Raw genomic sequence first — 16,968 nt, 5'->3', positions numbered from 1 at the left:
CTGGAATTTGGTTTTGCTTCTTAGTCATCAAAGAATGTTTATGGATTATACTTTAGCCCCAAACACAGGCAATGTGACCATTTTCCCCTGTTCTGTACCACAGACAGCATCTGCTACTTTATATTTTTATATATTGTTGAGAGGCACTTATGTTTGAGGTTCCTCTTTATCCCTACTGGAATGTTTACAACAAATTGACCTTTATCTTCTGGTGGGCCAGTCTAAAATAATGAATACCAATAAGATAATATACAAAAGTCAACAAGGCATTCTAGATATGAAAACCTTAATTTTAATACTGATATAAAATACCACTCCATATTTGCAAGCTTCATCAATATTCTGGTAAAGTCATGTTTCCTAAAGTATTCTATTTCAGAAAGAGATTCCTTTTGCTCTGTCACTATTTTAATTTCACCAGTCTAGACAGAATCCTGATTATGCAAGTATTATACTATATCATATCCTGTTTCAGAAAGAATATCAATATGTACTAAGCCAATGACATATCCCCTTGCTTAAGCATGCCTTAAGGGGAGATAAAAATAGACTGACAAAGGGTACTACGGAAAAATAACTCATGTGCAATTTAAAAAAAAAAAACAAAAAACCAGACTTCTATTGTGCCTGGTTGGCTCAGTGGGTTAAGCCTCTGCCTTCGGCTCAGATCATGGTCTTGGAGTCCTGGGATCAAGTCCTGAATCAGGCTCTCTGCTCAGCAGACAGCTTGCTTCCCCCTTTCTCTCTGCCTGCCTCTCTGCCTACTTGTGATCTCTCTCTCTCTCTGTCAAATAAATAAATAAAATCTTAAAAAAAAAAAGACTTCTATTAAAAGGGAAAAGAAAAATCTTTGTGGCCAATTAAAAAAAAATCTTATTTACTTAGTGACAAGTTATTACACAAACTCAAATCTCAAATCAAGCTCTCTTTAGCTTTGGTAATACAGGACCTATTTAACCAGTAAATGGTTTCAGAGGTAAGAAGATGACCTATAGGAAAACATTTCAGAATCTTTGAATTACAAACAAATATCCCACCACCCCATCCCCACCCCAAGTTTGGACAATACCGAAACGTATGTCTTGAAGGCCGGGGGAGAAAAACTGAACAAATCACTGACATTGCACTCTGGTACATCTTCTACAATTCTCTCACAAACTTTTGTGGCCATGCACAAAGGCATTTTTGAGACTCTACTTTAAGGAAAAGGGTGGCTTCTCCAATTAGAAAACACAGTTGGTTTTTGTGAGCTTAAAAAGAGTCCTTTTTGACGTGGTAAGATGTGAATATCTCAATTACATCGTTTACATTTTTTTCCTAATCATAACAGGTGTGTGTGTTCCTTGCTAATACACTGTAAAGAACGAGAGTATGGGGTGATCATCATTAACCTTTACATCCCCAGCTGCTAGCCGATGACCTGGTACTTCCTCAGTGGTTAATTAAAAACTGAACAGATATAATCTTTTAGAAAAAAAATACAACACAATCCCAGTAAGTGAGGAGATTTATTTGCATTCTTAAGTTTCCCTCTCTTCCCCATAATGTCCTTTACTTTATGGTGAGAAATACATGAAATTCTCCAAAGAGACATTTCAATCAAGGGCACCTCCCCACCAGATGTGAGAGTCACCTAAATAACTTCATGGCACCCCATATTTTAGATCATGCTTCTAGCCTTGTCCCTGTGTACATTTTATATCTTTGTTATATTAAACATATAGTGATGGAAAAATCTACAGTGAAATTATATATTTCCAAATAAGAATACTGTGTCCTTGATCACTAAGGAATAAGCAAATAGAAACAACTCCAGAAACACTGAGAAATGTGAGCTGATATTACCAGCCAGGAAAAAAAAACAATCCTCATTTGACTTTGCCATATACTACCATGTTCTCCCAGAGGGAACTTCCGAGAGAAATTTGGTGCCCACCTGAATTCCATGTGTAAGCCATTATAAATCATTTTATATTATAAATCAGCAAAGACAGATTCTTTCTTTTTGGAAATAAAACATAAAAAAACCCATAATTATTTATTATCTATGACTTGGCTTCTTCTAACAAGGATTTAAGGAAACCAAGATAATGAAATAAGAGTGTAAACAAGCATCCCCATCCTGGGCCCAAGAGAAAAATTGTACAAGTAAATATTACCCTGTGCTGGGTACCATGACTTACACTTCACATGGATTTTCTCACTTACTTCTCACAACCACCTGATGTGGTAGGAACCACCTCCATCCCTACTTTGCATATGGGGAATCTGGGGCTGGGAGGTATTAGGTAAATTGGCCAAACTTGCATGATCAGCAAGGGTGCAGCCAGGAAATCAATTATTCAGGGCCTGAATCCAGAATCTCGGGTCTTAACCACAATACTAAGCAGCATGTAAAAGAACAGATTATTGTGAACAAAGCAGAGTAAGACTAACCATGTCATATGAACGGAGGGTTGGTATTGTGAATATTTTCAATAAAATAAAAAATAATAACGAAAACGCATGAAACTGAAAATAAATGACTGACTGACAGAATGAATGAATGAATCAAGCCAGCCACAAATGTATCTGTATTTAGGGAGTTTACATCTGTGTGCCTGCTCAGTTGTGCCACCGCATTCTGACGTACTCAAAAAGATCTCTGATAATGAAGAGTGTTATTTCCATGCAGATCTGGATAGAAAAGTTCTTACCCATGGTCAGATCATGTGGGGTGTGCAGTCAGGATGTGGGGCCCTCTGATGGCTTCTGTTCCCATTCTCAGCAGGACAGGATGTTCCTTCTTCCTGTCCCTCTGCCTAACACAGCCACAGAGAAGCAGTCGCCCTTCTGTAGGAAAGGCCTTGCCTAGGGTTTTGGAGACCTGCAGGCCAGATGTGGGAGAGGGCTCCCAGACTTCTGAGTCATCCTATCAAGTGCCTCTCCCATAGGGTGTTCCTAGGATAAGCAGTTGGCTTCAAAGAGCAATGCACCTGAAGTTAGGACTGGCCAATGCCAAGGAGATTTTTCTCTTTCTCTGTATGATTCATGTTTACCTCTCTATAGTTCCCAACTCATAAGAAGCAAAACTGCCTGGTGATCTCAGGAATGTGAAAATTACACAAGCTGTACTTCGTCCAAAACCATATGAGTGGGGAATATCTTGGGTTAGAACATGTGATGTGAAAGATTAGTAGACTAGACCGACCAATCTATAGAAAATTATAAAGAATTTTTCTAAAATCACTCGAACAGTTAAATCATTAAAATAAATATAGGACCCCCAAGAGTAACAGTAGCAGACGAGAGAAAACATTTAGATGCTCATGTTCTGGTAAACTAATCAGAAAAACCCTGAACAGTCTGGTTCTTTTACACTCACACTTTAAGAAACCATCTGACCAACAACTACCCATGTAGTGCCTTTGAAAATGCGAAGTCACTTGTTTTACAGTTAACTTTGCCATGTGTAAGGATAACAATATCTACTCTATGATGAGCAGAAGCAAAGGGAGGTGTGCCAGGAGCCAAGGCGGAAACAGTGGGAGCGAGAGGACACAGGGAAGAGTGAGGAGCCATGAGTGGGTGTCTCAGCTGTGCTCACCCTAGAGCCTTGAGCCACAAGGCAAGAGAATGCAAACATAAGGTGATTTCATGCTTCTATTTCACTGCTTCTGCATTTTGTCACATGCTTTCTGACTGATGAACAGTATAAGATGCTGCCAACAGCCTGAGGGGGCTGTTACCATGTTCTTTCCTAGAATAAGTAGCAAAGGACAACTGAAAACAGGAAGGCCCAAGCTACTTTCTAAACGTGGACTAATGCCCCCCATGGGCTGGTGCTACCACGGTTCAGGCAAGACTCTGGGGAGGTGGGTGGAGGCTGGGCTGGCCACTGGACCAAGTGCTTCAGTGCTCACCATGGCACAGAGGAAAAATGAAAGGAATGCTCAGTGGGAAACAGAGACACTTGCCCGCCTTATCCTCTGGGGGCTCCTAACACAGGTGCACACAACATGCTCTTGGGAGCTGAATAAAACCCAGGCCCTTCCCTGGACATCCTGACTTACTAGGTCAGGATGAATCTAAAAGCTCCCTGCATGTTTAAAAGTCCAGTTATGTGTAAGGACCACTGTTTTGACCTAAATATACAGGCCCTAATGAGTTAGAACTGCTGTCTGTCTTTTACAAGAGTCACATATACCAGAAAACAGGCAATGCACACCTGTACCTTCAGGCCAAAGACTTTTCACTGTTCTTCTCCCAACCACATAACCAGACAAGGGACAGTTTCTCCTTGGCAATAAATGAAAGTAACTCTTTGAGCAAGACTTCCTAAATAAAGCTATTAATGGGTTTTCTAACTTTAAAACTAAAGCAACCTTAGGGTCATGAGCTTTTTTCTGATTACAGGGAAATGGAAAGAGAGTGATTGTCGCTACCAAGGTTTCTGGAGTTCACCTAGAGAGAAAACAGAGTCTTGAGTTTTCTGTTTTTAATAGTAATGTCCATGCCCAGATTCACCCTAAAAATATTTGACGGTGAGAGACTAAGCAACCAACTGATGTGATGGCTTTGTCAGCAAAGGATTCTTCAGTTGAATGAGACAAGGGGAGATTATTTTTTAAACTAATAGTCAAATCTATTGCGAATGTTGAACATCATGCTGATTCTTACTACTTAAGATGACTGAAAAGCATTTCATGCTATTTTTTCTTTCAGAGAATAAAGCTATCTGAATCGAAACTCTTCCTAGAATAGTATAACTCAACGAAAAAAGAAATTCCATGCTTTTTAAAATTATAAATAAGTGATATATATATCATCTGCCATTTCATATTGCCTGTGCTATCCATCACTGACTGATGAATTTTAAAAAATGACTGCATTGACTGATTTAAGAAAAATAGTAATGACAATAAGTTCAAAAGACTTGAGACTCCAGAAACCCCAAGGTTGAATTCAAGCAAATCCTTAGAAATAGCTATACCATTTGAGCAACTCAGGGAAATACTTTTCTGCACCATCTCTAGAGAACTCATTAAGAATTTCAATAGAAAACCAGTTTCTCAGAGAAGTAAAAAAAAAGTAGGCAATGATAGGATCTTGTCAACAGAAACAGGAACCATGAAATAAGAGGGCCTATATAGGCAGAATATCTTATGCTTATTCTTCTGTGAATTTACATAATTTGATCATTATAAATATTGTATATTTGACACACCACGAGGGAGGAAACACTCCAGTTGATGCATGGTAATTATTCTGACCTTTCTAAAAATGTCTCTTTGTTAGGGAAAGCATCTGTAATAAGAAATCTTGAAAATAGAGCAACCCTGAGCTTAAATATACTCTGGATTGAAGCATGCAGTTCTTTGCAAGGAAACCATAAATGAAAGCAGAATAAATAATAAAACTGGAAGTAAGTCAAGCCCTATAAAACCACTAAGTACAACACATCTTTCATGCATTTATTATCTCAAAAATATGTTTATTTTAAAGCAAATAAGCAAAAACTCCAATTTCCTTTCAACAACTTACTGACAGATTCTTTGCATTCATTACAAGTTTAAAAACTGAAAACTATCTAAATCCTTATTAAATAGTATTCATGAGCTAGATGACAAATGCACTTGGGCTTTTGAAGGTCAAGTTTTTTTTTTTTTTTTTAAACAAGGCAGCTACAAAATATCTAAACCGATATACAAATATTAATGTGAATGAGAACTGGTACACTACTTTCCATAGAGGCTTATAGTTTTCCTAAGTTGGAGAAGGAGCCAAAGGGTCTAAAAAGATTAGGAAGCATTGCTTTAGACACTGCAAATATTTTTGTGAAATGGAAACACTACATTGGTTAAAATACTATGCGATGGTATAGAAACTATCTTTCAAAAATACTTCTTGACTTAAAGTTTGAGTATTTTCAGTAGCATTAGAATCCACATTCTGGAAGTACAGGATTTTTTTTTCCCCCTGCGTTATTCACTGATGTGTCCCCACTTGCCCAGATCAGTGCCTGGCTCTGAGAAGGACAGCAGTAATTGTTTGCTCAGTGAATGATCATCAATGACTCAACAGCAACAGTGTGAAATCATGCTCAGTGGACATAAAAAGAAGACACAGTCTCTGTTTAACTCTCAGTCAAAAATCTTTAAAGAGAAATACTGAGGAAAAGGCACTGTATATGTGTCTGCCAATTTTTATTCACATTTTTTTTAGCATGACAAATTTTGCAAATGACGCTCCCATAGGGACAGGTCTGAGAGTGTGCTTCTGATTCACAAAGAGTAACATGAAACAACACCATCAACACTCCAGAAGCCCTCAACAGCTTGAGTTCTCCCTCTCACTGATAGGCGCATGCCCACTGGAGTAGAAGGATGACAACAAAAATGAGACAATAACGGCATGATCTTACAACGTGTTGTCTCAACAACAGAAGATTTGTAAGCTTCCTTTAACCACATCAACACCCACCCAGTGGACACAAGAAGATGATGAGGGGATAAAGTCTTATGTTCAGAAAAGGAGCTAATGAGGGCCCTATCATTCACAATTCCTTTGTCAGTGTTCAACCATCTTACAGCAGAAATGGCACCAAAGAAGTCCTTGCGAGATGGGTTGCTCAGTGTGACCATAACTTCTTCAGTGGGGAACTTAGGAAAATGAAATCTGAATTCCATATAAGCAGCAAACATAGCACAGAGCAAGAAAGACAGAGATGGCAGCTTCTAGGTGAAAAGACCACCAAGCTGATCATTTTTTTAAAACACAGGAAGAGGGGCAAAAGGGCCTTCTGGTCACATTCTACAAGATTGCACAATCTCAGTAAGAAGAGACAAGGAGGGGTGCCTGGGTGGCTCAGTGGGTTAAGCCTGTGCCTTTGGCTCAGGTCACAGTCTTAAGGTCCTGGGATCGAGGCCCACATCAGGCTCTCTGCTCAGCGGGGAACCTGCTTCCCCCCAGCCCCCACTGCTTGTCTCTCTGCCTACTTGTGATCTCCCTCTCTCTCTCTGTCAAATAAATAAATAAAATCTTTTGAAAAAACAGAAAAAAAGAAGGAGCCTGAGTAAGTGGGGAGGGCTAAAAGAGAGAAAGGCAGTTCTGAACCCACTGAGTGTTCAGTTTTCTGCCATCTTGAATTTCCAGCCACTTATCATTAGAATCAGGTATTAATTTGCAATTGGAAAAATAAATGGAATTGTATAGCTCTTAAAATTCTATGGAGAAAAAGAGTAGACGGCTTTTACCCCAGTGTTCTTAGCATGAATGAAGCTATTTCTTGGCTTCTTCTGTTTTAATTTAGATCTTCTTCCTGGCCCATTTCTTAAAAGGTCTCTGATGAAAGACATCACCACATCTCTAAAGCAATTATTTGTTGTTGTTATTTTTTTTAAACAATTTTTTATAAGATTTTATTTATTTATTTGACAGATAGAGATCACAAGTAGGCAGAGAGGCAGACAGAGAGAGAGGAGAAAGCAGACTCCCTGCTGAGCAGAGATCTTGATGTGTGGCTCAATCCCAGGACCCTAGGAGCATGACCTGAGCCGAAGGCAGAGGCTTTAATCCACTGAGCCACCCAGGCGCCTCTGTTGTTGTTGTTGTTGTTTTTTAATATGTGACACAGAAGTGTGACCAAAGGGGAAGCAAACCACAAAATCTGATTTACTCCAAAGTGACAATGGCCCGTTTTCATGCACCTGCTGGAAGAATTAGAAGACGGAAAAGAAGAGGGAGAATGGGGAGCAGTAGTGCCTTTAAACAGGAGGCCCCAGGGAAGGTCACTGTGGGTCATGGATGGACAGACACCCACTGCGAGATGTGAGCCAGCATGTCTAGACACAGCAGGAAATGCTCCAGGCTGTAGAGTAGTTGATGTTGCCACGATCCAAGGAGGAGCTCTGAACGCCTTCTTCATCTATTTTTGTTCCCAAGCAGAGTTGTGTTCCCTGCATGTATGACCAGACCTTCTCTCTCTACATTGTTGTTGTGCTTTGGAGAGGTTCCAATTTTGAGTCAGCTTCGTAACATCACACTCAAAGAAGAGCTCTTTGCCAGCTATCTTTCAGCATTCACAAACCATAAATGCTCTTCATTTATGATAAAAATATCAATGCTGAACTTATGTGATCACACTCTAATAAGTTGCAAATGATGTATGAAATGAGAAATTCTAGCATAGTGCTCAGAGAATTAAAAAATCTTTCCCGCTCTCTTAACTGGGTTACGTACAATAGATACAATGTACTACAATGCACACAATTCAGACACATTTTTTCTAGTTTGGGCTGAGTAGCCATTGTCTCTGACAGCTGACTTCTATAAGCTCTTGAAAAGTTTTCCCAGTACCTGAATTTTTCAGAAACAAAACAAAACACCCCTTCTTTAATTTCCTTTAAAAAATGAAAAGGCTATTATTAGATCACATCTGCCTCTGAAGAGACCCATCGGAAGCTACGATTGTCATTTCTTTGATTCTCCTCATCATGATGCCAGATTCCCAATCTTCTCATTCTTTTCCAACTGCGATGTTTCAATCTCCAAACCCCAACCCCTCCTTCTGACGCCTACTTCCTGAGCACCTCTGGCAAAAGCTGTAGAACTTGAGAGCCAGGACTCACTACCCCTTTCAGATGTCTCTCTTCGGAGAGGCTACACCACACACAGCAATTCTATTATTCTGCACTAACTCGCTTCCTATCACACTTCTGTTCAGCGTCCACTCACCCTGTTCCTGTAAATCATTTTCAGCCTCCAATTAATTCTCTCTTTTGCTTTCCAATGACAGATCTTTTTTCCCCATGTTACTTATACAAGACCAAGGCCACAAACCCAGTCTTTTCATCTCAACATTTTCTGTCCATTTCACTGCCCTCACCTCCCTTCTTCCCACGTTAGAAGCAGCGCCCTTCCTCTCAAGGCATCTTGGATCCCCTCTGACATTTGCTCCAAGATTCACCTTTGAATCTCCAGTAAGGTCTCACCAACAAATACTCCTATGTAACTTGTGCAATGAGTGAATGAACGAACAAGTAATATGCCATTCACAGAACTGCTGCATATCTTCACTTTGGAGAGGTGGAACCTATACTAATTCAGAGTTTCTGGGACGCTGGTCCTAGTGAAGACATAAAATTTTGCTTGAACATATAAGTACTTCCTCTCACAGAATCTTGATTCATCTTCTAAAAGCTGCTATTTTGCTTTATATATGAGTTAAAGTTTATGCTTTAAAGGTAATGTTACAATGCACATATTATAAAATACTGAATGTCCTAGACCTTAGCAAAACATTCCTCTCAAGTTTTGTCAAATCCATCATCAAGGATATTATTGTCAGTTTATATAAACCCAGGAATATTATTACAGTCAGAATGGAACCAAGACATCCATGCAACTAGCGACTAGACTAGACTAAGAAACCAATCTTCTTCTTCATTGCTTTTTTGCCTCCGTGCATAAAACATGTGAAGCAGGTAACTCATTAACTATATACACCCAATTGCTAAAAGTTCAACCAAGAACCTATAGACCTACCAGAGGGAATCCACAGTCATGACATTATGTCACACTAGTTCCACCTATCCCTTTATTCTAACTTTGTTCTCCATTTGCTTCTCTCCCCCTTCTTGTTGCTGAAGTATTTTAAAGCAAATCATACCCCTGATGCCATTCTACCTGTTAACCAGGAAGTCTCTCTGAATCTTATCTAACTGTAATAACTTGTACCTAACAAAACAACAATAAGTACTCATAAAATATAAGAATTCAAGAACAAATACTATTTATCATTTCTGGTTATGTTAAAGTACATTTCCTATTTGGGTATTTGAAAATCATAATCTTTATAGCTACCATTTACTGACCAATGACCAGGTGTCAAGCATTACATTATGAAATATATCTATGATCTCATTTAATCTTCAAATAACCCGAGAGAAAAGTGCTATTATCATCTTCATTTAGCAGATAATTAACAGCTATAAGAGAAATGAATTAACGCACCAGACTGATTCAGCTACTGAATTAAAAAGAAAAAAACACCCAGGATTTGAACCTAGGCCCTCTGACACCAGACCTGGGCCACTTATAAACTATATAGTGCTGCCTGTACCAGATATGGGAAGAGACGTGTCTTGAGGATGGAGATACATTCAGACATATTTCATAGTTCTGTATGAATTCACATTAAAAAGCCCTGGGCCCCACCAATAATATTCACGACTTGCCTTTCTCATAAATGACAGAATTAGGATGATATATCAAAAAAGAAGGTGACAGTGGGCAACATAAAATTTACATGGAAATGAGGCATTTCATGGAAAATCAAGAGTTTGTATGTATTTCCTACCACGTATGATGGTAGGAAAAATACATAACTTCAGGAAAGAATGTGACTAAAGTACCAGCAGAAAATAAATTTTATCTGAATTTAACTACTATGAAAAAACCTTAGGAATTTAATTACCAGAATAAGACTTTCCAGGAGTACTACCCTGCTGCTATTTTCTCAAATAAAAGCCCATGCCAGCAGCGTGCATGCATGAGCAGCCCTGGACTAAGCTAAGTACCCATTTGTGGCACTTAGGTCCTATTAAACAAATTCTCTGATGAGAATGAAATACAGTAATACATTAGTCGTGAAACAAATTTACAGCTTTAATTAATGAAGCCTTAGAATACATCAGTAAACAAAGTAATGAAAGTTATAAGGGAAGTAGTCAGCCAGTGAACGATGTCATTTGCATTGGCCCATCTAATTTACAGTCTGTTGTAGATTAACTGACACATCTCCTCACAGGGAAGATATGAATGAGTACACACATGCAGAGCTGAACAGCCTATGCAAAACACAAACACTGGGAGTATTTGTCACCAAACTGTTCAAAAACCAATTTTAAATGCAAGCCAAAGAAGACAAGTGTAACATATAAGGTTAACTAGTATATATATATGTATACACACATATATATAAACAAAGACTCCAGATAATCCCAATCCTATAGCTCGGTTTATGCACACCAACACCGTTCCCCAAACTCGTCCCTTTCTCTGGCCCCGGCTCATCTCTCCACCTGCAGTTTCAGGCCCATTTCCTGATGCCTCCCACCACCAAAGACTTCCCCTCTCCTCTGAGGGCAGTCTCTCTTTTGTTACTGGATCCTTCCTGTCAACAAGCTCATTTTCTCTCCCACCCTGGTTTCTTAAAAAAACAAACCCTCAACAGACCCCTTACCACCCACTGGTGAGTAAAACTTGGTTGAGGAAGAAAACAGGGTATAGTAAGTCCTAAAGATGAGGAGACTGGATATAGAAAAATGACTCAGAGTAATGACACCTGACGAGGCTGCAAGTTAAGATACCAGCCACACGACATACTAGCTGGGTCACCCATTAATCATGCTGTGCCTCAGTTTCCCCATCCATAAAAAATGGGAATAGGGGGCGCCTGGGTGGCTCAGTGGGTTAAGCCACTGCCTTCGGCTCAGGTCATGATCTCAGGGTCCTGGGATTGAGTCCTGCATCGGGCTCTCTGCTCAGCAGGGAGCCTGCTTCCCTTCCTCTCTCTCTGCCTGCCTCTCCATCTACTTGTGATTTCTCTCTGTCAAATAAATAAATAAAATCTTTTAGGAAAAAAAAAAATGGGAATAGTATCAGTACCTACCTCATAGGGTTGTTACAAGAGACAAATAAGTAAATATTTTTTAAAAAGCTTAGAACAGTGCCTGGCACATCACAAGCATTATGGAAGTGCTTTGTTAAATAAACAGAATAGAAAAGAAGAAAATAAAACAAAATTACGGAGGATATCTGGGGAAATGACTGCCTGACTTTCCCAGCTATACCCTGTAGAGTAGAGAAATTACAAACTTTCAACCAGACAGATATTCTCTAAAACCACTTTACTCATATAAAACTTAATTTATCAAATTCATTTTTTACTAATTATGTAAATGTCAAGACTGTACAAAACACCAATAAATCAAAGTATGTTATATTTGCTGAGCGTGGAGTCCAATGTAGGTTTATGTGCAGGGAGCTCTGAGTTGGTGCTGTTACACAAGCAACTGAGGTAGGTAAGCTGGACAGGAAGAACATGGTCGATGTATGTGAGCAAGATGGCGTCAGAGGTTGACTAAGTCTTTATGATTACTTACAGCAAGAGTTGTCTTGCATGAGAGGCCTAACGTTCAGAGACATGTCCAGGTAGAAATTTTTTTGAGAGAAAATTAATGGGCTTTCTAAATATGACCCAACATTAGGGACAATTTAAGTTTTTCGGTGGAAAACGTACCCTTCCTGGTATTATAGAGATACATGTGGGTCATTGTTTTACTGAGTTGAACCAGAAGGGGAGGATTTTCATATGTTGTCTCCTTTTGCATTTGCCATCTCCAAGTACTACTAACCTACTTATCACTGGCACACAGTAAGAGTCAATGCTACTTTGCTTTTCTTAAAGTATTTGAGAAGGACTCCATTCAGAAAACCAATTTCTGTAGCAAAGAGCATTTTTGAGGCCCTATGTTTAGTATTATCATTATCAATAATTTATAACAACTTATTATTAAGACTATCAGTCTCTGGGGCGCCTGGGTGGCTCAGTGGGTTAAGCCTCTATCTTCGACTCAGATCATGATCTCAGGGTCCTAGGATCGAGCCTCGCATCAGGCTCTCTACTCAGCGGGGAGCCTACTTCCCCCCACCCCCTGTCTGCCCACTTGTGATCTCTCTCTCTGTCAAATAAATAAATAAAATCTTAAAAAAAAAAAAAAAAGATTATCAGTCTCTGAAATTCTAACTCTGATTCTTGTGATCCCTCTCTCTGTCAAATAAATAATACTAAAAAAAAAAAAAAGACTATCAGTATCTCAAATTCTAACCCCGGTTGACTATGCAAACTTTCTGTGCCTTGGTTTCCTTGCCTACAGTATCAGTGCTGACGACATTTTTAAAGCATTTAGGGTGAAGTCTGGAAAATGGTTAGTGCTCAGTAAATGCTGGCTGTTTACTTCTTAGAGGAGGAAAGCTTAAAAAAATAAAAATAAATAAAAGTCCCAAAGAGTTGTCTGCCTTGTGGGAGGAACAAACATTTACTGCTCCTCACCACACCTCCACCGGCTTAGCCCACGTTGGCCCGTCCACCTACACCTGGACAACGTAACTTCCTGTGATTAATGGTCAGGATCAATGCTATAAATATTATACTTGGGATGTGTCTTATTTTTTCTATGTTATAGCAGTCATAATCTTTAACAACAAAAGCATTCACTTAAGTGTACCACCTTTTGTCTACAGATTTACATTGTTTGGACTGGACATGGAACTCAGAAAAAGAAAAAAAAATCAAATTATCAGTTTCCCCAACAAAATAATTACAGGACAATTTAAGAGGGAGAGAGGGAGGGAAACTGTAGCTAAAAAGTGACTTGCGAAACTTATCAATCAGCTGTAATACACGGGCTTGATTTCCAGATTCCAGATAAGGAATTTAGAATTCCAGATAAGGGTTCCAGATAAGTGCTAATTCCAGATAAAGAATTTGTAAAATTGTATGAGTCAATATGGGAAAACTAAAGGCTGGCTGGAGATGGATACTTTATCATGAGGGAATATTAAGTCGTTAAGCAAATATCAGTCATTAAGTGTCTGCCTTCCACTTAGGTCATGATCCCAGGATTCTAGGATCGAGCCGCATATCTAACTCCCTGCTTGGCGGGAAGCCTACTTCTCCCTCTCCCACTACCCCTGCTTATGTTCCCTCTCTCGACATCTTTCTGTCAAATAAATAAATAAAATCTTTTTTAAAAATAAGGGAATATTAATTTCTTAGGTAGTAATTTCTTTGGAATTCCTCTTTTTAGGGATATACCCACATTTGAAAATGGGTATCTGGTATTTGCCTCCAAATAACCTGGAGGCAATGAGGAGAACTGAAAAGGGGTGTGGTTTAAATAAGACCAGGTTTGAGCTGATCACTGTTGAAGCTGGAGGCAGGAACCTGAGGCTTTATGATACTATTCTACCTTTTCACATCTGTAATTTTCTAAGAAAAAAAAAAAAAAGTTTAAAAAAGAAATGCAAGTTGGTTTTAAAATACCCATACATCCCACACTGTTGGGCCTAAGAAGAAACACAAGGTCTCAAAATCATATCTTACCTTTGTAATACCTTTTTCTGAAAAGACGCAAAATACTTTATACTTATAAGCTAGGCTGGGAGCCCTGAGAGAAGCCAGATTTGTCACCAGTTCCAAGATGAATGAAAAGACAGAGGCAAGTGAAGGGATCAGGGCAGCTGCAGTCAACAGCAAAGACCAGAGTCAAGTCCGGTCTCCAGATCTGCGTATCCTAAGGTCCCTTCAAAGGGTAATGGTGACTTGCGCTGTGCCAGCAATGGAACCAAAGCTACTCACAGCAAGGTTCTGAAAATTCCCTAAAGGAATAATCGCTGTGCTGCCCAAAATCTCAGAAAGCAAGAACATAAATCTGAAACTGTTCCATCACCTCGTAAGCATATCTATTTATTCTTACTTATTCTTTTGCTCATCATCTTTGCGATGATTACGATGTAGAAGCAGTGAAGAAGGACTTAGGCTTGATGTCTTCTAGGGCCATGACTTCTCAGGTGGATTATCAGAGAAGTGTGTGTGACAGAGGCCAGGGAGAGGGGAAGAAGAAGAAAAGGGGGAAGGCGAAGGGAGAGGCGGGCACAGAGGGGAGCCCAGCTGCGTCACAGAGCAGAAAAAAGGCCCAACTCCTGGTATGAACTTGGAGACCACAAAAACATATTTTGGGGATCCTGTACCCAGGTTATTTTCCCACTTTCATCAAGCACATAGGAATAAAAGAAGGGGAATTCTGTTGCTTAAAACCTAAAATGATATTTTAGGAGATTTCAAAATGTTTGAAACAAAACTAAGAGAGCAGCTAATTTTAATTCTAAATTAACACATTCCTGTGGTGATGCAATGTGAACATTAGTGGCAAAGGGGAATTTTTACATAGTCTTCAAAACCTTAGCTTAACAGGAATGAGTAGAAGAATGACCTCATGCCTCCCTTTTACTTTTCCTATAGTTTGTTAAATATTTTAGAGACAACATGTTATATAGACAATGTTATGGGGAATTTTTGTTAAACTATCTGGAAACCAAGCTCTCTAAGACACTCGTCAATATGTTAGCAAGTATTATCTCTAAATAATCTTTCACATTTCTAAAGCAAGTGCTAAGCTGCAATTTGGATCTGTTTTTCAAGCCTTTATTTTCTTCCCTTTTTAGCACTACTGGTCTGTGTTTCTAACTTACGATTGATTTCCTTCAAAAGCGTATAAAGTAGATTTTGAAACTATTATCATTGTTAATTACACATCTTATAAATTCTGTCCTTGGTACCTAAAAATATATATGTATTTTTAACCAGGAGAAAAATACTCCAGAATTATTTTGTATATATTAAACAATGTATGTGGCTCAGAGTTGCTTAAAATTGTCAGCATTTTAATAAGCATCATTTTTTAAAACATGGTAAAGTTGGGTCATGTGTGATTTGTGTGTTATAATTTTAATTCTAAATTTAATTTTTTAATGTAAAAGGTGTCATGCATTGTGTTCAACTTTAAAGCAAATACCAAAAAATTTGAAACATTAAAAAAAAAATCTCAACAAGGGTGGAGGCTTTTGAATAACAACCAAAATATCCACTACAGGTTTTTCCTAAATGTTAAAAACTTGCCCTAAGAGAAGACACTGAGAACTAAGGGAAAAAAAAAAAAGTATATTTGAAACAGCTTACCATTTCACAGCTCTGAAACTCTAATGGGACGGTTTCCAAGTACTTACCCGTCTCTTGATATTATCTAACACAGGGAAGACAACAATAATGCAATTGTTTACTGCAAATTTGAAAAATACAATGTGTTGACCTTGATAAGCAAACCAACTTTGCACTTTAGAATTATTGTCTTCCTTGCATTATCAATATAAAGTAACTCAAATAACAGACCTGATATTAATGACATACTTTCATTTAGTAATAATTATCATGGTTCTACACCCCTTTTGAGTTTTTCAAAGAACTTCTGTATGCATCACCCCATTTAACTTTCATGGGAACCTCCACAGGGTAGGCAGGTTAGAAATTCACAGAGGTCTACAAATGAGAAAATTGTGGCTCACAGAGGGAAAGTATACAAGGTCCTATATTCCAAAGCTTGCCAATTACAAATGCTCACCATTGCAACATGCAGAAATCCTAGGCATGTTTCCATATGCAGTTACCTGATTGGTCGATTCTCTTTACTGTCGAAGAGTGAGAAGATGACCTCAAGCTCCTCCCCCAGGTTGGAACACATGAGGCTCTTCATCTGCACAAAGAGGTGGTGATTGCTGGCCTGCACTGGGGTGTCTTTCTTCCGATGTCGGTGCTCCATCTGAATAACACGCCCCAACAAAAACATGATCAGCATGGACTGAAGAAAACAATGTGATCCAACAAACTAGTTAGCGATCGTATGATTATGAGGTCTGGTGGTACCTTTCTTTTTTTTAACCCCCCCGCCCCATGGATTTGGCATCTGGTTGGATGATACACTCCAAATTTTCTTCCAACTTCTTAAAATAAGAAACCATGAAGTCTGAAGACCATCAAGGAATCTTGCTTTAAGAATTTGGTTTATCATCTAATCTATCTATCTATCTATCTGTCTGTCTATCTATTGAGGGAGAGGTGGGGAAAGGGGGAGAGAGACAGAGAATTGTAAGCAGGCTCCATGCGCAGCACAGAGCCCAACGTGGAGCTCCATTTCACAACCCTGAGATCATGACGGGAGTTGAAATCAAGAGTCAGATGCTTAACGGACTGAGCCACCCAGGTGCTCCAAGAATTGGGTTTTAAATCATTAATGTTAAAATGATAGCAACTTGCTGAGTAGGTTCAGGCAGCATGAAGTTCAAAAGATTCTACTGTTCCCTTATCAA

At 38.9% G+C, this 16,968-nt stretch overlaps 1 protein-coding gene across 5 annotated transcripts in view; it reads right to left on the bottom strand.

The window, feature by feature from the left end:
- The window catches only part of DOCK4 (dedicator of cytokinesis 4), a 431,090-nt gene that overhangs the window by 199,537 nt on the left and 214,585 nt on the right, over positions 1–16,968 (bottom strand). For all 5 annotated transcript variants that reach the window (XM_082693075.1, XM_082693074.1, XM_082693076.1 and 2 more), the window contains one exon: positions 16,270–16,421. In XM_082693075.1, coding sequence (XP_082549201.1) covers positions 16,270–16,421 — 152 coding nt within the window. The remainder of the gene's footprint in view (positions 1–16,269; positions 16,422–16,968) is intronic.

Source organism: Mustela nivalis (assembly GCF_964662115.1).
Source record: "Mustela nivalis genome assembly, chromosome: 12".
NCBI lineage: Eukaryota > Metazoa > Chordata > Mammalia > Carnivora > Mustelidae > Mustela > Mustela nivalis.
Note: the sequence above shows the minus strand (reverse complement) of the source record. Positions and strands in the feature narration are given on the sequence as shown.